Genomic DNA, 20,351 nt, shown 5'->3' on the forward strand with positions numbered 1-20,351 from the left:
TTACTGTGGTGACCATTTCATAATGTATGTAAATACTGAAATCACTATGTTACACATCTGAAACTAGTACAGTATTGTATGTCAATTATTCTTAAATAAAAACACTTTTTTAAGTAAGATAACTAGAGAGTGAAGGCATCCCAAAAAAGACGTCAGCTAGCCCAGGAATCAGTGAAGTGAATGGCTTCTGCCCTGTCTATAAGCAGTTCCTTAAACAGATGGTTTCATATAACAGGCTGTTTATGATCACACACAGTTATCAAACCATAATCGTTCCTCTGCTTTAGGTGAGCTCTCATCTCCTGAGTACCTCCTATGAGTGAGATGGTATAGCAAATACCTTCAAGGAAATTATGAGCAAGAACGCAAGGTGAAACAGGTAACAAATCTTAAATAAAAGGTATAATGCAACTAACATTGTCATAAAGGAACAAATGGCTACAAAAGCACAGTAGGGAAAATGAGAGAAGGAATTTGAAAAGAAATGAGGAAAGTAGGGGAATGTGAGATGAGAGAGTAACCCATGCCAGAGAGAAGACTGTGAGCAAAAGCATGGACACTGGAAAATACAAGTGCGTGCAAAGAAACTGGGTTTCTTTAGAGTGCAGCCACATGCAAGAGGAGGAGGGAGATATTAGATTGAAAAGATGAGGCCTTGAATACATTCTAAGGAATCTAGAGTTTATTCCATAAAAAAAACTGGGGCTCTATTGACCATGTTCAACCATGAGAGCTTATCATCATCAGGATTGGGCTTGGGAAAATTATCCAGTTGGAGAACAGAGTGAAATAACACAAGGAAGAATTAAAAGGTAGGGAGCCCAAGCAAGATGCATATGACTGCAATGGAGTCTCTCCTCCAACGGATAATTGGGGTCCGAACTAGGGCAGTGATCATGAAAACAGAAGCAGGAACAGGTGCAAAAGACGCCACCGGAAAGAGGCAACAGGACAAGGATTTATCTGTGTGGAAATGTGTGGCTTTTAAAAAGGAAGAATAAACAATGACAGACCTTGAGCCTGACAGGCAGGTAGGACGATGATGCCATTAGCAAAGAAAGAGAATACAGAAGACAGGGAAGGAAGATCAGGCATTGTTTTGAATTAGCTAAACAACAAATTGTCTCATCTATCGGAAGTCCTAAGTCCCCTCTCCCACTCTCATTCAAAGATAAAATGTAAGATTCCTCCTGTTATAAAACATTCCCTTGGGGCCCAGCTTTTGGCCTACCTCCTTGTACTTTGCTAGCAGTGTATCCCTTTCTTTAACTCTCCTTGCTTTAGTCCAGCAAACACAGCTTGTTCAAGTGCATAATTCAGCATTACCAGAGTATGAGAATATTTCAAGTTATAATCTGTGTATGTGTATATCTAAATTCTAATTGATGATAGATAATTCAAAGAGCTTTCTCCAGCTTTAAAATACTCAATCATCACTCCCTTTCAGTGTACAGGTGCTTTCCTGGGACTCAAATCTTGGGCCCAGCCAGTGCTCCTCTCTGCTTATTTAGCTCTTTCTTCTGGTTTCTGGGTGTGAACTCCTTAATTATATGATCCTAGAAATAACTCCTGAGAAAAGAGTTCTAACTCTCAGCCAATTCCCTTGCCACCTCAGCAAGTGTCTAACTGGTTATCATCCTCGAAATTCTGGCCCCTCTGTGTTTCCTTTCTTACCTATTCCAGGGCCCATGCTTACAAAAATTCTGAGTAATCTTATACAAAGTCACAAATTAACAGCTTTTTACTTCTACGTCTGTAGTCATGCAGCACACATCATATCACCTTACATTCAATGTTCATCCGGTGTTCCCTGGTCACTGCCTACATTCCTATTTTCACTGGCCCCATCAGTACTACACTTGTTAGTGCAACTCTTTCATCAAAAATGAGAAAAAAACTCTCAAAAGTTCATTCTTCATTGACACAAGATAAATACTACCAAAACAATATACAAGGATAGCAATTCACCAACTCTAATAGTTTAAGTACTTTATGGAGCTTCAGGCTCTTCATTTGGATCATTCCTCCAACTTAGTATAGTTTTAAATTCCAATTCCAATTCAATAAACTTGCAAACATGCCTTGAACATCTACTAGCTTCCATTGCGCTGGACACGTTAAAACAAGGATACACATAAAAAAAAAACTTCACAGTCTCTATCCATAGGAAACTCAGTCCCAGGCAGGAAAACATAGATGTAAACAATTACCATACAGTGCGCCGCATATATTATAAAGTGTTGTATGAACACAGAGAAGGGGCAACTAATCCAACTGGAAATACGGAAGAGGATTCTAGATTCTAAAAGAGTTTCTCATGGATGATATTTGAGTTATGCCTTGGACAATGGTTAGGAATCTGCCAGGCAGAGAAAGGGAAGGAAAGGCATGATGGGATAAAAGAAAACTACACAAAGAACTTAAGACATAAAGATGACACAGAAAGCTCATGAATTGCAATAACTTAATATAGTTGAGAAGTCTGTAATATAGAGAGTGTGTTGCAGGCGGTGTGGTGGAGATAGGAGAGAAAAGTTACAGAGAAGCAGTCAAGGACCAGAAAATATAGAAGGATCTTGGATGTCATGTTAAACAGCTTTAGATGAGTATGGCAGAAACTAGTACTTGTGCTCCAACATCTGTTCTTCCTTCCTAACTTAGAAACAGAACTCCTCATTTTAGGCTAAACACATGGTAACCCACAATACAGAGTACATTTCTCAGTCTCTCTTAGCAGCTGAGAAGCAATATATCTAAGTTCTAATCAACATGTTATAAGCAGAATTGTAGTACACAACTTCTAAAAAGTTTTCTTAAAGAGAGGGAACTCCTTTCTTCATCTCTTTCTGCATTCAGGCTGGTTAGAATGTAGAGGTGATGGCTGGAACCCAGGCAGATATTTTGGACCAAAAGACAGAAACCATGTACTAAGAATAGTAACAGTGAAAGCAGAAGGCATCTGCATCCCTAATGAGTTTGTGAAGCCACTCTAGCAGATCAGGTTGCCTACCTGCAGACTCCCACGGAGAAAAATAAATTCCCATCACAATTAAACTATCGTTATTTTGTATTTTCTCTCACAGCCGTACTCAATTCCAACTGATCCAACAGGGAGTCAGAGAAGAATAAAGGAAAGGCAAGATCACAAATTAAAGGAAGACAAGATTAGGTATTGAGAGACCATTTAGGAACTCCAGGTAAAAACTCTCCATACTACCTACCTGGATCAAACTGGCATTCTTTGGGGGCTTAGCAAGCTTATTCTCATATTCATCACTGCCTATCTTACAAGGTTAATAAATAGCTCAATTAAGATAATGTATATAAACATGCTTTGAAAATTATAAAGAACTATTATAAATGTAATGCATTAATGTCATACACAATTAGAGAACATTTAATTTTGGTATCTTGTCCAAAATAATTGAAAACTCCCTAAGAGGAAGAAATCTCCATTCTACAGCCAAATGAACAGGATGAAAATTCTAAGCTTTCAACTACAAGAAACTGGCCTGGTTCAAACTGTGCAGATGGAAAGGAAAAGCATCTGTCTCTGCATTCATTCATTAGCAACAGCATGGATCTCAAAATAGCTCTGGACTGAATTTAGTTAGATTTAAACTGAGATGATCTTCTCTGTGCCTCTAATCATTCTGAAGTGTTACCACCATCTCAGTGCCACGGTCAAACTACAGCAACACAGCGATGCTGGTCTGAGACAGAAGAAGATTCTTCACATTAATTATTTTCTTAAAGCATTCTGAAGTCAGTCAGTCATTTTATTTCACAAAATCATATTAATATAGTAATTACCACAAAATGCATCTCTCAAGGGCAGTACCCTGTATCCTAGTAGCAAGTCTACAGCTGAGATACAGTAACAATTTTTTTTTGAATTAATGGTTAGTTTTTCACTCAGGTTTGGAAGACAAAGACATCACAACAAAATTTCTTTGGACATACTGCTTTATTAAATAAGATTATTAAATAAGATTATTTTTGCTATAAAACAATTCAACTTTCTTAAACATTAATACAAAGACATCTATTCTCTGAGTACTCACTTTCAACAAAATGTCCACAATTCGTTGTTGATATTCCACAGCTTGCTTGTCATTTTTAAAATCTTCAAAAGTCTAACAGGAAGAAATTTTTAAAAATAATTATTATTTGTAAAATTTGAAGGAAACAAGATATTAATTTCTTACTAATAGGCAGGTAAAATCCCAAATAAGATAATCATTCCTCATCAGGTTTTCCTTCTATACCTTTAAATAGTAAGTTGTTTTTAGTAAGTTAGCCAGAGAGCTATAGCATTTAATACTGCATGGTATTCTAGGACTTTAAAACCAGATAACAAGTATAAAAATATAGTAACTATCATACAACCAAAGAGTGACTTCAGAAAGGAGGGCAAAGTTTACAGGCAATGAAAAAGAAGAAACACTAAGGGTAAGAGGCAAATTTATGAACAAGGGCTTGAGAAAATACATGTTACATGCTAAGCCATCATTCCATTTATGTTATTTAGAAATAATAACTGAAGTACAGTTTATTAACTTTCATGAAAAATAACTTTCATGATTTTCATTAAAACTAAAAAAAATGATGTTCGATGACAGATTTTTTTTAAAATTATGGTAAAACTGTCACAATGTTAAAATCCTCAAGCCTACATATAAGGACTAAGTATCCCATTTCAAAACACACCAAGTACAGCACTCTTATGTCCTTGCACAACTAGAGACAGATATATTTAGAACAAAACATGTACCAAAGTAAATGACAGCATCGGATTCTGAAAATACCTAGTACCTATAAAATGCATATATGAAGGAATTAAAATTGTTTTCACTACCGAAAAAATTAAAACAAAAATATTTATTGAATAATAAAAGTGATGAAAGACTTGAAGATCTTTCCTGTGGTTTTCACTTAGCACATGTGGGTCTTAGAAATACAGCAGTAATTTAGTGCTTATTTTCCTGAAACAATAAAATAGACCACATAGTGTCCCAAGAGATTTAAAAAAAGGAATTTTAAAGCCATGAACTTTCAAGACTACATTATGGTTACATTCAAACCAAAATACTGCTGTTCTTTAAGTAGGCCCTAAATTTCCCCAACTTCTGCAATAATACTTTGGATGAGTATGCCCTTCCTTCTCCTCTCTTGACACACACTAAGTGCTTTAAACAAATGATGCTCATCTGTCTACTTAATGACAGAAAAATAAAATCTTTTCTTTTTTTAAAGCTCTTTCTTCAACGAGACTGCTTTGCTGCCAGTTAGTTGAGAAAAGTTGAGATGAGTTACCAAGGAGACTGCAGGAACTCTCAGTCTGTAAACTCAAACAGAACATATTTTAATGTTTAAGTGGGTTAAATTTTACCCTGCCTGAAGACAGAAAGATGAACTACAAAGTCTCTCAGTTCTATCTTCAGGTTTATGAACACACTAATACACACTAATACAAACACATACCTCCACCCCCACCTCAGCCTGCCAAAATGAGATGTCACTCTGCAGGTACAAATAAAAGGTACTATCTGCTACAAGTGCTATTTAACTAAAAATCATGGAGAAATTAACATATGTATTAAAAACAACAGCAGTGACAGCTAGTAAGAAAAGAATTTCTTATCCATTTTCCTTTTGGCAGCATGTATTCACTGCTTTGAAACATATTGAAAGTTTACTTGTATAAACATAATTAAGTGGTGATATACTATAGTATGAATATTATGATATATATAATGACATATTTTGGTTGTAGTTTACAGCTGCCACTAAAATGGCATGTCATTGTCATTATCACTCCATTGAAGATGCTTCCAATTATACAATGCTTGTTGGAGGAATAACATGTCCTAATGGAGAATGACAGTTTGTGAAGCACAAAGACCTACCTACAAGCCACCCAAAAGCACAGACATGACCACAAGTAAACTAAGAGAAATCAAATGCATATATGAAGAGAACTAATAAAATTTAAATAAAAAAGTAAAAGAGATCAGAGAAAAGATGACAAATAGAGAAGATAAAGAAAATACAATATACAAATAATTGTAGTTTAAGATGAAACAAAATAATGAAGTAGAAAAAGCATTTAAATCTGTAATTCAAGAAGACTTTCTTGAAATAAAAGGACTTGAATTCACACATTGAACAGGCCTATAGTAATACATGGTATGACCCAGAAAAGTCAATTCTGAGTGATATCTTAGAGTAAAACTATCAGTCTTTAAAGACAAACTAGACTGGGAGAAAACATTTGCTAAGCTTATGTAATCTGACAAAGAACTTGTATTTCAAATTTGTAAAGAACTTTCAAACCGAGCAAGAAAATACACAATTTTTAAAAATATGAACAGATATTTCACCAAAGAGAATATATACAGATGACAAACATGTCTTCTCTTCTAATATATTTTAATGAAAAGATGCTTACTGACATTAGTTAAAAGGAAACTATAATTAAAACCATACTGAGATACCACTACACACCTTTTAGAATGGTCAATTTAAAAAAATAAACTATAGCAAGTGTTGGTGAGATGAAGGAACAGACTGATACCTATACTACTAGCAGGAATGTAAAATGGTAGAACCACTTTAGAAAACAGCCTGTCAGTTTCTTACAAAGTAAAATAAAACACTTAACAAATGACCCAGCAATTCTAGTCTTTGGTATTTACTCAAGAAATATATGTCCACACAAAGACCCATATGTAAATGTTCATAATAGTGGTGTTCAAAACAAGAACCAAGAACCACCTACTGGTGAACAGATCAACAAACTGTACACACATAAAATGGAAAATTACACAGCCTTAAAAAGGAACAACCTGGTTCAGGAGAATATGACAGCAGAGTAGAAGGATCCTAGACTCACCTAGTCCCATAAATACAACTAGATACCTATCAAATCATCCTACATACCTCAGAAATTGACCTGAAGATTGACTGAACAAACTCCACTAAAGGGAGAAAAGAGGCCACACTGAAGATGGTGGAAAGTGTGGAGACATGGTTTAGAAGAGTAACAGCAGCTCCTTTGGAGGGGAGGGAGCCATAGTCTTGGAGAAGAATGAGAGAGAAAGGAGCACACAGGGGAAAGCACAAGGAGAACGTTTCTCCAAAGCCATTAGCTTGGAAAACAAGAGGGGCTGAATTTCACGAATTCTTGCAATCAGCAGGGCTTAAAACCTGGAATTTTATTTTTATTTTATTTTTATTTATTTATTCTAATATGAAATTTATTGTCAAATTGGTTTCCATATAACACCCAGTGCTCATCCCAAAAGGTGCCCTCCTCAATACACATCACCCACCCTCCCCAGACTCTTAAAGACTGAAAACAAACTGAAGGTTGATGGGGGTGGGAAGCCTGGAATTTTAAAGGTCACAGGCTTAGCTGTGAAAGAGCTGGAGGGCACTGAGGGGCTCCTGGAGAGAAGGTAAGCAAGCAACTTGGGGGCAGACAGTGTGGAAGCAGCAGTCTCAAGAGTGGCTGAGGCACATGGTGGTGGGCGGGGGGGGGGGGGGGGGGGGAGGGGATGTACATTATTTGCTCTTCTCAGAACTCTTCCTGGAGAGGCAGCAGTCATGGACACACCACACCTCTCTGGGAAACAAAGGAGCTGGCTAGTGCTATTTTCTTCTCTTGCCCCTCAGCAGAAACACAGAGCCACCTGTGGGAAGCAGTGCAGTTCTGACACCAGGCTGCCTAACTTGCTTACAACAAGCCCCACCCCTCTGTACTCTGGTGGAACTGCCCTTCTCAGTCACGCCTGCATCAGTTCCAGCACAGTGGGCCCCCCCTTAGAAAACCAACACAAACCCCCTGCCCATACCACATCTCCCGACCAGAAAGTTTTGCAGGGCCTCAGTTCCAGTGGAGGTGGTGACAGGTCTCACTCCACAAGCAGATCAGAGCACACTTAGTTAAAACTCCCCACATGCAGGCCAAGACCAAACATTGTCTATGGCAGGCAAGGAGAGCTTCTAAGACCACTGGCCTGAAGGATAGAGCAACCAAAAAACAACAGCAGAGCAAACAAGCACACACTAGAGACATTCCCTGAAGCACTAGGTAGGCCCTGGGCACTACACGACCTTAAGGCCATTACTTTCAGGAGCAGGACACATAACTAGCATTTCTAACACACATAAGGCAGAGATTTAGACAAAATGCAAAGACAGAAAAATTTATCCTAAGTAAAAGAATACGATAAGGCCGCAGCCAGAGATTGAAGTGAAAGTGACATAAGTAACATACCTTACAGAGAATTTAAAGCAACAACCACAAGGATACTCACTGGGTTTGAGAAAAGAAGACATCAGTGAGATCCTTACCACAAAGATAAGAGTTAAAGAAGAATCAATCAGAGATAAAGAGTGCAACAAACAAGATTAGAAACATTCTTGATGCAATGAAAAGCAGGCTAGAAAAGCAGAAGAATCAATTAATGACCCAGAGAAAAAGTAAAAGAAAGTAATGAAGCTGAACAAGAGAGAAAGAATTATGTTAAGACCAGACACAGGGAACTCAGGGACTCTATCAAATATAACAACATTCATATTACAGGAGCCCTAGAGGAAGAGAGAGAAAAGAGGGCAGAAAATTTATTTAAAGAAATAATAGCTGAAAACTTCCCTAATCCAGGGAAGGAAACAGACATCTAGATCCAGGAGGCACACACAACACCCATCAAAATCAACAAAATCAGGCCAACACCAAGACATATTGTAATTAAATTTTTAAAATATAGCAATGAAGAAAAGAATCTTAAAAGCAACAAAAGAAGTCATTACCTTACAAGGGAAAATCCATAAGGCTATCTGGAGATTTTTCAACAAAACTTGGCAAGCCAGAAGGCAGTGGTTTGATATATTCAAAGTGCTGAATGGGAAAAATCTGCAGCCAAAAATACTCTGCCCAGCAAGGCTACCATTTGGAATAGAAGGAGAGATAAAAGCTTCACAGACAAACAAAAAACTAAAGGAGTTCGTGACCACTACACCAGCCCTGCAAGAAATAGTAAAGAGGACTCTTTGAGCGGAAAGGAGAGGACAAAAGTGACAGTATAAAACCACAAAACACAAAGCAGTAAAAATGAGTATTTCTGTAATATTTAGCCAAACAACTCACACAAGAAAAAGGATATAAAATATAATAACATATACCCAAAATGTGCACAAAAGGGAAGAGAATGGATACAAAGTTGAACAACCATCAACTTAATAAGAACTATTATTTGCAGAAGAGGTTATATACAAACCTAATAGTAACCATATATCAAAACCCACTAATAAACATGCAACAAATAAAGAGAAATCCAAATATATCACTAAAGAAAATCAGCAAAACTCAAGAGAAAGACAAGACAGGATGAGAGAAAATCTCCAAAAACAACCACAAAGTAAGTGATAAGATGGAAATAAATACATATCTATCAGGAATAACTTTGAATGTAAGGGGCTAAATACTTCAGTCAAAAGACATAGGGTGTCAGAATGGAGAAGGAAACAAGACCCATCTACATGTTGCCTACAAGAGACTCGTTTTAGATATAAAGACACCTTCAGATTGAAAGTGAGGAGATGGGAGAAATATTTATCATGCAAATGGTTGCCAAAAGAAAGAGGAGCAATACTTAACACTGGACAAACTGGACTTTAAAACAAAGACTGTAACAAGAGACAAAGAAGGGCATTATATAATAATAAAGGGAACAATCCAGCAAGAAGACGACATAACAATTGTAAATATTTATGCAGCAAACAAGTAGCACCCAAATATATCAAACAATTAGTAACAAACAAAAAGGAACTAATTGATAATAATACAATTATAGTAGGGGACTTTACCACCCACTTAGATCAATGGACAGATCATCTAAACAGAAAAAGAATGGGTTTAAATGATATACTGGATTAGATAGACTTAAATATATATTCAGAACTTTCCAACCTAAAATAGCAAAATGCACATTGTTTTCAAGTGCACATGGAACATTCTCTAGAATAGGTCACATATTAGGTCACACAACAGGCCTCAACAAATGCAAAAAGATTAAAATCATACCATGCACCTTTTCTGATCACAACACTATAAAACTAGAAGTCAACCATAAGAAAACATTTGGAAAGACCACAAATACAGGAGGGTTAAACAACATGCTACTAAACAATGAATGTTCAACCAGGAAATCAAAGAAGAAATGAAAAAAATACATGGACACAAATGAAAATGAGAACACAATGGTCCAAAACCTTTGGGATACAGCAAAAGGAGTCCAAAACTTTATAGCAATTCAGGCCTACCTCAGGAAGCAAGAAATATCTCAAATAAACAACCTAGCCTTACAACTAAAGGAGCTAGGAAAAGAACACACAAAATCCAAAAACAGTAAAAGGAAGGAAATAAGAAAGATAAGACCAGAAATAAATGAAACAGAAACTAAAAAATGGAACAGGGGCTGAATGAAACCACGGCTGGTTCTTTGAAAAAATTAATAAAATTGATAAACTCCTAGGCAGTCTTCTCAAAAAGGACCCAAATAAATAAATCACAATGAGAGTAGAGAAATAACAACCAACACCACAGAAATACAAACAATTATGAGAGATTATGAAAAACTATATGCCAACAAATTGGACAACCTAGAAGAAATGGATAAATTCCCAGAAACATATAAACTACCAAAACTGAAATGGGAAGCAGTAAACTTGAACAGATGAATAACTAGCAAAGAAATTGAAACAGTAGGGGCGCCTGGGTGGCGCAGTCGGTTAAGCGTCCGACTTCAGCCAGGTCACGATCTCACGGTCCGTGAGTTCGAGCCCCGCGTCAGGCTCTGGGCTGATGGCTCAGAGCCTGGAGCCTGTTTCCGATTCTGTGTCTCCCTCTCTCTCTGCCCCTCCCCCGTTCATGCTCTGTCTCTCTCTGTCCCAAAAATAAATAAACGTTGAAAAAAAGAATTTTTAAAAAAAATAAAAAAATAAAAAAATTGAAATTGAAACAGTAATCAAAAAACTCCCAAACAAGAAAAGTCCGGGACCAGATGGCTTCACAGGTAAGTTCTACCAAACAATTAAATAAGAGTTAATATCTATTCTTCTCAAACTATTACAAAAAACAGAAAAGAGAGAAAAACTTCCAAATTTATTCTATGAGGCCAGCATTACCCTTATACCAAAACCAGATAAACACACCACTAAAAAAGATAACTAGAATAAACTTAAAAAAAAAAAAAAAAAAGAAGGGGTGCCTGGGTGGCTTAGTTGGTGTCCTCTGACTGCAGCTCAGGTCATGATCTCGTGGTTTATGAGTTCAAGCCCCACATTGGGCTTCGCACTGACAGTACAGAGCCTGCATGAGAGTCTCTCTCCCTCTCTCTGGTCCTCCCCTATCTGCTTGCTCTCTCTCTCTCTCTTTCAAAATAATAAATTAACTTAAAAAACATAAAGAGAGGGGCGCCTGGGTGGCTCAGTCGGCTAAGCGTCCGACTTCGGCTCAGGTCATGATCTCACGGTTCGTGAGTTCGAGCCCCGTGTCGGGCTCTGTGCTGACAGCTCAGAGCCTGGAGCCTGCTTCAGATTCTGTGTCTCCCTCTCCCTCTGCCACTCCCCTGCTCACGCTCTGTCTCTCTCTGTCTCAAAAATAAATAAACGTTAAAAAAATAAAAAATAAAAAAAAATAAAGAGAACTAGAGGCCAATTTCCTCAGGAACACAGATGCAAAAATTCTCAATAAAATATTAACAAACCAAATCCAACAATATATTAAAAAAAAAAAAAAAAGCATTCACCATAGTGAAGTGGGATTTATTCCTGGGTTGCAAGGGTGGTTCAATATTCCCAATCAACGTGATACATCACATTAACAAAAGAAAGGATAAGAACCATATGATCCTTTCAATAGATGAAGAAAAAACATTTGACAAAGTATACCATTTTTCATGATAAAAACCCTCAACAAAGTAGGTTTAGAGGGAACACACCTCAACATAACACAGGCCATATATGAAAAACCCATAGCTAAAATCCTCCTAAATGGGGAAAAACTAAGAGCTTTTCCTCTAGTGTAAGGAACAAGATAGGGATGTCCACTCTCACCACTTTTATTCAACATAGTAATGGAAATCCTAGCCACAGCAATCAAACAAAAAGAAATAAAAGGCATTGAAATCATCGAAGAAGTAAAACTTTCACTATATGCAGATGACATGATGCTATATATAGAAAACCTTAAAGATTCAACCAAAAAACTGCTAGAACTGATAAACAAGTTCGGTAAAGTTGCAGGATATAAATCAACATACAGAAATCTATTGCATTTCTATATACCAATAACGAAGCAGCAAAAAGAGAAATCAAGGAATCAACCCCACTTACAACTGCACCAAAAACAGTAAGATAGCTAGGAATAAATCTAAGCAAAGAGTTGAAAGAGCTGTACTCTAAAGCACTGATGAAAAAAATGGAAGATGACACAAAGAAATGTAAAGACATTCCAAGGGCACCTGGGTGGCCGAGTCTGTTAAGTGTCCAAATTCACACCAGGTCATGATCTCGCAGTTCCTGAGTTCTGGACCTGCATAGGGCTCCATGCTGACAGTGCTGAGTCTGCTTAGGATTCTCTCTCTCCCTCACCCTCTGCCCCTCCCCTGCTCGTGCTTTCTCTTTGTCAAAATAAATAAACTTTAAAAAAACAAAAAGAAAGAAACACATTCCATGTCATGCACTAGAAGAACAAATACTGTAAAATATCTACACTACCCAAAGCAATCTATAGATTTAATGTAATCCTTATCAAAATACCAACAGCATTTTTCACAGAACTACAATAAATGATCCTAAAATTTGTATGGAACCACAAAAGATTCCAAATAGTTAAAGCAATTTTTTTTTTGATGTTTATTTATTTTTGAGAGACAGAGTGACAGAGCAGAAGGGGACATAGAATCTAAAGTAGGCTCCAGGCTCTGAGCTGTCAGCACAGAGCTCAACATGGGGCTCAAACTCATGAGCCACGAGATCATGACCTGAGCTGAAGTCAGCCCCTTAACCAACTAAGTCACCCAGGCACCCCCAAAGCAATCTTGACAAAAGAAAAGCAAAGTTGGGAGCATCACAATTCTGGATTTCAAGTTTTATTACAAAGCTGTACTAATCAAAGCAGTATGGTACTGGCACAAAAACACAAACAAAGATCAATACAACAGAATAGAAAACCCAGAAATGAACTCACAATTATATGGTCAATTAATCTTTGACAAAGCAGGCAAGAATATGCAATGGGAAAAAGTGTCTTCAACAAATGCTGCTGGGAAAAATGAACAGCTACATGCAAAAGAATGAAACTGGACTATTTTCTTACATCAAACACAAAAATAAATTCAAAATGGATTAGGAACCTAAATGTGAGAACTGAAACCCTAAAAATCTTAGAGGAGAACATAGGCAGTGACATAAGCCATAGCAACTTATTTCAAGATATATCTCCTGAGGCAAGGGCAACAAAAGCAAAAATAAACTACTAGAACTATATTAAAATAAAAACAGCAAAGGAAGCAATCAACGAAACTAAAAAGGTAACCTATGGAATGGGAGAAGATATTTACAAATGACATATTTGATAAAGGGTTATTATCCAAAATATATAAAGAACTTATAAGACTCAACAGCTTAAAAATGAATAATTCAATTAAAAAATGGACAGAAGACTTGAACATTCTTCCAAAAGATGACATACAGATGGCCAACAGACACATGGAAAAGATGCTCAACATCACTGATTATCAGGGAAATGCAAATCAAAACTACAATGAGATTTCACTTCACACCTGTCACAATGCCTAAAATCAACAATACAGAAACAACAGGCGTTGGTGATGATATGAAGAAAGAGGAACCTTCTTGCACTGTTGGTAGGAATGAAAGCTGATGTAGCCACTATGGAAAACAATATAGAGGTTCCTCAAAAAGTTAAAAATAGAACTACCCCATGATTCATCAGTCATACTACTGGGTATTTACCCAAGGAATACAAAAATAAATTGAAGAGATACACGAACTCTGATGTTTATAACCACATTATCTATAATAGCCAAATTATGGAAAAAGCTCAAGTGTCCACTGATTGATGAATGGATAAAGAAGATATGGTGGGGGTGCCTGGGTAGCTAGTTGGTTAAGCATCTGGCTTTGGCTCACGTCATAATCTCAAGGTTTATGGGTTCGGGCCTCGCAACGGGCTCTGTGCTGACAGTTGAGAACCTAAAGACTGCTTTGGATTCTGTGTCTCCCCCTCTCTCTGCCCCTCTCCACTTATACCTTCTCCTCTCTCCATCTCTCAAAAATTAATAAACTTTAAAAAAATTAGAAAAAAAAGAAGATATGGCATGCGCGCGCGCGCACGCACACACACAATGGAATATTACTCAGCCATAAAAAAAGAATGAAATCTTGCCATTTGCAATGGCACAGATGGAGTTAGTACTATGGTAAGTGAACTAAGTTGGTCAGAGAAACACAAATACCATATGATTTCACTCATATGTGGAATTTAAGAAACAAAACAAATGAGCAAAGGGGAAAACAAAAGAGAGAGGCAAACCAAGAAACAGACTCTTAACTATAGAGAACAAACTGATGGTTACCAGAGGGGAGGTGGGGGGGATGGGTTAAATAGATAGTGGGGATTAAGGAGTACACATGTGATGAGCACTGAATATTGTATGGAAATGTTAAATCACGATACTGTACAACTGAAACTAATATTATATTGTATGTTAACTAACTGGAATTTAAATAAAAACTTGTTAAAAAGAAGGGCCAACCTATTAATACAAGCAACAGCACTGATAAATCTCAAAAGCATTATTTTAAGTGAAAGAAGCCCGAAAAAACTACAGTGTATATGATACTATTTATATGACATCCTGGCAAGGGCAGAATTTCAGTATTAGAAAGCAAATTGGCAACTGCCAGGGGCTGGCATTTAGGATGTGATGGAAATGTTCCATATTAGTTGTAAGAGTGGTCACAAGACCGTATGCATTTGTAAAACTCTTCTCTTGAAATGGATGAACCATACTATATTTTATATAAATTATACCTCAAGGAAGCTAAATTTAAAAACCTTACTTTAAAAAATATTCCAAAATGAAAAAAAGTGGTAAAATGGGATTTAAAAATCTGTCACATAAAACAAGCCCCTGAAAATGTTTTTTATTAAGATATATTAACTGAATTAGGAAAGTTGGATGATGTATCAATCGTGGCAAAATAGGTAGTGAATTCAGGATTTCAGATCCTAGGTCTTGTCAATTTCTCCAGCTCTGGTACTTGGGCATGCAGCCAACACATGATACAAGCATGTAAGAAAACTTCCACATGCCTTTCAAGCATTTCAAATTCATTAAGTCCAAAAGAGAATTAATATCTATATGTTTCCCCATCGCTCACCACAACCTCGTCCTACCCCTCATCTTCTGAGAAACCAGTTTCTCTTCTGATTCCCTAATGAATAAACCACCATATATCCAATTAACCAAGTCAGAAATCTAGGAATCTTTGACACTTCCCATTTGTCTTATCCTTCACATCCAGTGGCACAATAAGCCCTATGTTTTAGGCCAATTTGCTTCCTAAAATATCTTTCAAATCCCTTCACATCTTATTATCCCTGGTATCACAGCCTTAATTCAAGCCACCTCTATACTATACTTAGATTACTACAAAAATTTGCTAAAATATCTTCTTGCCTCCAAAGTTGTCTTATTACAACCCATTTTCATACAACAGTTAGGGGGAGTTTTTCTAAACTACAAATCATGATATTCCTCTACTTAAAAGGTTTCGGTGGCTACCTACTACTCTAGTGTAGAAGTCTAAACTTCTCACCATGGATTAAAAAACTCAGTCTCTTCCTACCTTTTCGATTTGTTTCTCACTATAGGCTTCCTTACACTTCAAGATGTGGTCATACTGATTTTTTTTTTTTTTTCCAATTCCTTAGTATACATTGTTCTGTCTTGTTTCCAGGCCTTTTTATATATTCTGTCCTTCTACCTAGAATACTTTTCCCTAATCCTAACCTAATTTCTATCCATCCTTTGAGACTCAACATGAACATCATTTCATACAAGAAACCTTCCTTAACCTTCCATTAGATTCCTCTCTTAGGTGTGTGTATGGCATCCTGCACTTCACCAATGGCACACACTACACTTTGCTATAATTACTTATCTAAAAGTCTAGAAGCTCTCCTCCACAAAGGCAGGGTTGATATCTTGTCAGCCAAGGGTACACTCCCAGTTAGTACAGTACATGTGACATACTAGGTGCTCATATTTGCTATGCAAATGAGATTGTACTGCAACCTTACTATCAATCAATCCTCAATTCAGATATCAGCACAATTCCAAATGCTACCAGAGCCCTTAAAAAAAAAAAAGGAAAATTAGTTAAAATTCTTTGTTGCTCTCTACTACTTTTTCTGTACCCCCTGCCTCATCACTGTTTCTTTTTTCCTACATGCCAGAGACCAACTATCCTTATGTTCTCTAAGGTTGTTTAAGGTTTCTTTTTTTTCTTTTTTTTTTTTTTTTTTTCAACGTTTATTTATTTTTGGGACAGAGAGAGACAGAGCATGAACGGGGGAGGGGCAGAGAGAGAGGGAGACACAGAATCGGAAACAGGCTCCAGGCTCTGAGCCATCAGCCCAGAGCCCGACGCGGGGCTCGAACTCACGGACTGCGAGATCATGACCTGGCTGAAGTCGGACGCTCAACCGACTGTGCCACCCAGGCGCCCCTTTCTTTTTTGTTTTAATGTTTATTTATTCTTGACACAGAGAGACACACAGCATGAGCAAGGAAGGGGCAGAGAGACAGGGAGACACAGAATGTGAAGCAGGCTCCAGGCTCTGAGCTGTCAGCACAGAGCCCGACGCGGGGCTCGAACCCACAAACTGTGAGATCATGACCTGAGCTGAAGTCGGACGCTAAACCGACTGAGCCACCAAGGCACCCCAAGGTTTCTTAAACCAATCAGATCTGACTTCCAGTTCTAAGTTTCTCTTCCCTTCTTCCTATGCAATTAAAATTACTACTTCTGAAGCCAAATATTCAGATAAACTAATTAAAAGAATAATATAACTGGGAATCTTAACTTTCTCATAGGCTTTTTATTTAACAGTTTATTACATTATTCAATTCATAAATGTACTGTATGCTCATTAGAGAAATTTGCCCCATCTCACAATCACTAATAATACTTAAGTCTTATTTCCTTCTGGTCTTTTTTCTCTAAATATTGTGCATATGCAACATTTGTGTGTTTTATACATTTGTGGGTCTATTGTTTCACTAACCACTGTAATATAAGCACTATCCGTATCATCAAAAGCTTTTTAAAAAACAACTACAATACTATTTAATTGGAATGATACATTATGTGTTATATAATTATTCCCCTGGGGGCATTTTCATAGACAACCTGGCTCACCCAAATCCATCTTTAATTAAACATGTATAAGGATTTTTTTTCAGCACGAAGCTCCCAGATTCCTTTTAAATTCCAGTTATTTCCACTATCATCACCACTACATGTCCTTCAACCTTCTTCCATATTCAGTATATGAAATAATATAATTTATGAAACCAAAAATGTACCACACATCTAATTCTGCTTTAGCTTTTTGATAAGGATGTGTTAGAAAGAGACAGAGAGACACAGGGGAGTGGGGGGAGAAGAAGGGACAAAAGGACGAGGGGGAAAGGAAGGGAGATAAAGAATTATAAAATATGGGTGGCACAACAAAATTAAACATTTTGAAATGTTTACTGCTCGCTGTCAGGGTATCAAAACTGTATCTGCATACACATCTTTCTTTCCATTAAAAAAAATTTATTACCCTGGTTCCTCTAAAAACATCTTAAGATCATATGATTTCTTACCAGTGCCAATACATTTAGAAATTCTCTTGTGTCAAAATGTAGCAAAGTCCGAACATAGGGGTAGATTTCTTCCTCAGGGGAGGCTTCCGCTGAATGCAGGCGAATCAGAAATTCAAAAACCTTCAAGTTTAAAAAAAAAAAGTTGACGATCTTCTCTCCTTACAAAGTATCTTGCTGAAGCAACAACTGCCAGTTGGACAAAATAAAGGCAGGTGGAATTTAGTTTAAATTGCCACCGTGTTGTAACTTCTCTAACCTGATTCCGCTATCATTACTGGCTGTAGTGATGGTGGGTAGGTTCTCTCCTACCATAGCAGATAGCTCCTGACTCACATGTAACCTTCACTTACAGTTCATCTATAGTACATATTAACAAGAGGTGTGGATCATAAAACAAGAGATGTGGATCATAATATAGTACATATTAACAAGAGGTGTGGAAATAGCACCAACCTGGTTTTTAACCAAGGGAACAAGATCTTCAGGGATGTCACCAAGGGGATAGGCTCGGCCTGCTAGACAACAGCTAGAAGAAAAGGAGAACAGATTTGGTGACTTGTAATGGGCTAACTTTCAGGTAACACATTGTTTCTCAAACCCAAGATACTCATTTGGTGTTTAAGCACACTCGGCTTTTGTCACATCAAGTTCAAACTTGATCAAGATGAGAGCCAGTTCAGAAAATGTGAGCAACAGGGATGGTGGTGTAATAAACACATCCCGTGACAGAGTAAGCACTTTCATTTCTTCTTATTTTTCCTAAAAGAAACCTATGCCACGCTAAGTGGACAGGAAGGAATGAGAACAGACTATCTGAAAGTCTCATACTCAGCACCAGAAAAATACCTAATGGCACCATTACGTTATGTTTTACCAGTGAAAAGCCTAATGTTCTCACAAACTTCAAACCAGTGGCTCTAAGAACAGTGATTAAAGACAGGGAACAAGCTAGTCTAACAAAGGTCTGGAAAATGTCTGCAACAGAACAAGTCTTCAGGGAGAGGAGAAACTGATGAGAAATTAACTATACAGTTTTACCTCCAAATCAGACCTTCCTTATGGCTAATGTTTTATGGTTTATGCCTTGCGGGTTCAACTATAAAGATGTCTTCTGAATATGTCCTCGTTCTGGGGGGGAAAGGCACAAATTTTAAACTTCTTTGAACTAGCCATCAATTTTGAATGTTGGATTAGAGACAGCATATTCTAAGAAATTTCAAGTACAGACAATAAAGTACTGGGGAGATGCTGCATATGTTCTTCTAAAGAATCGATGTAACAAGTGTGAAACAGGTCTCAAAGTTAACTCTGGCACTAGATAGGAGCTAAAATGATGCTTTGGCAGGTTCTGCCACCTTCCGCCCTGCCAGCCTGCCAGCCAGCTATCTGTCCAAAAGTTCTATTGGGACATAATTCTGAGCCTCCATAGTTTGTGGAAAGAATTCTGTTTGAGGAGTAAGGAGAGGAGATAAACATTTCACAGCTTAACCTCTGTCACTAACTTTTTCATGATCTAAACACATCTCTTGCCCTTTTATAAAAAAGAGAGAGAACACATATTCCACAGAGATTCCAGTGCTAAAAATAAAATACTCTACCACCAGGCTTTCTCAACCTCAGCCTTATTGATACTTTGACAGAGATAATTCTTCGTTGTATGGACTACCCTATGCACTCGGCAACACCGCTGGCCACCACCCATTAGATGCCAGCAGCATATCTCTCCCAGCCCCAAATGTGACAAGCAAAAATGTCTCTAGACATTGCCCAAGATCGGGGCGGGGGGGGGGGGGGGGGACGGCGGTGTACCAATGGGGGACAAAATCACCCATGGTTGAAAACCACTACTGTACAAGCAATGAAACATGAAAAGCACTATACACATAGGACATGACAGTACCTCTAAGAATACGGGGCGGGGGGGGGGGTGGATTATAGAAAAAGTACACGTAGATAAATTAAAAAAAAAAAATCTCTTACCTAATATATACAAGCAGCTTGTTGCCCATAACAACTTGCTCATCTAAAACAGAAAAAGTATCTTCAGCAATTCTCTCAAAACCTTTTCAGAAATAAAATCTTTATGTGGAAACAAAAAATAAAACTTGGCATTTGAGTTAAGTATCTTCCTAAAGAATACATAGAGAAAAAAACCACCTTAATTCTTGTTTTTAGAATTTCCATTAGATTCTTTTCACAGAGAAAAAAACCAATGAGTCAATGAAGCATACAGAAGAAGGAATACATCTGAGGGTAGAGAACCATATATTGTTGGCTTAACCAATAGTTTGGGACCAGGGTAAAGTGTAGAGCAGGCAGTTAGTTAATGAGTTAAAGGTCATGACCAATTAAGTAATATTAAGGACTAATAATGTCTTC

At 37.4% G+C, this 20,351-nt stretch overlaps 1 protein-coding gene across 11 annotated transcripts in view; it reads right to left on the reverse strand.

The window, feature by feature from the left end:
- VPS8 (VPS8 subunit of CORVET complex) overlaps positions 1-20,351 on the reverse strand; it is a 250,706-nt gene that overhangs the window by 127,584 nt on the left and 102,771 nt on the right. For all 11 annotated transcript variants that reach the window (XR_006718470.1, XR_006718471.1, XR_006718469.1 and 8 more), the window contains 4 exons: positions 19,953-19,995; positions 18,426-18,498; positions 17,973-18,092; positions 4,065-4,136 (listed from right to left, as the gene is read on the reverse strand). Coding sequence is in view for 8 of the 11 variants with exons in the window: in XM_045502714.1 (XP_045358670.1) it covers positions 4,065-4,136; positions 17,973-18,092; positions 18,426-18,498; positions 19,953-19,995 (308 nt within the window). In the remaining 3 variants the exon portion in view is untranslated. The remainder of the gene's footprint in view (positions 1-4,064; positions 4,137-17,972; positions 18,093-18,425; positions 18,499-19,952; positions 19,996-20,351) is intronic.

This window comes from Leopardus geoffroyi, chromosome C2, assembly GCF_018350155.1.
Source record: "Leopardus geoffroyi isolate Oge1 chromosome C2, O.geoffroyi_Oge1_pat1.0, whole genome shotgun sequence".
Classification (NCBI taxonomy): Eukaryota; Metazoa; Chordata; class Mammalia; order Carnivora; family Felidae; genus Leopardus; species Leopardus geoffroyi.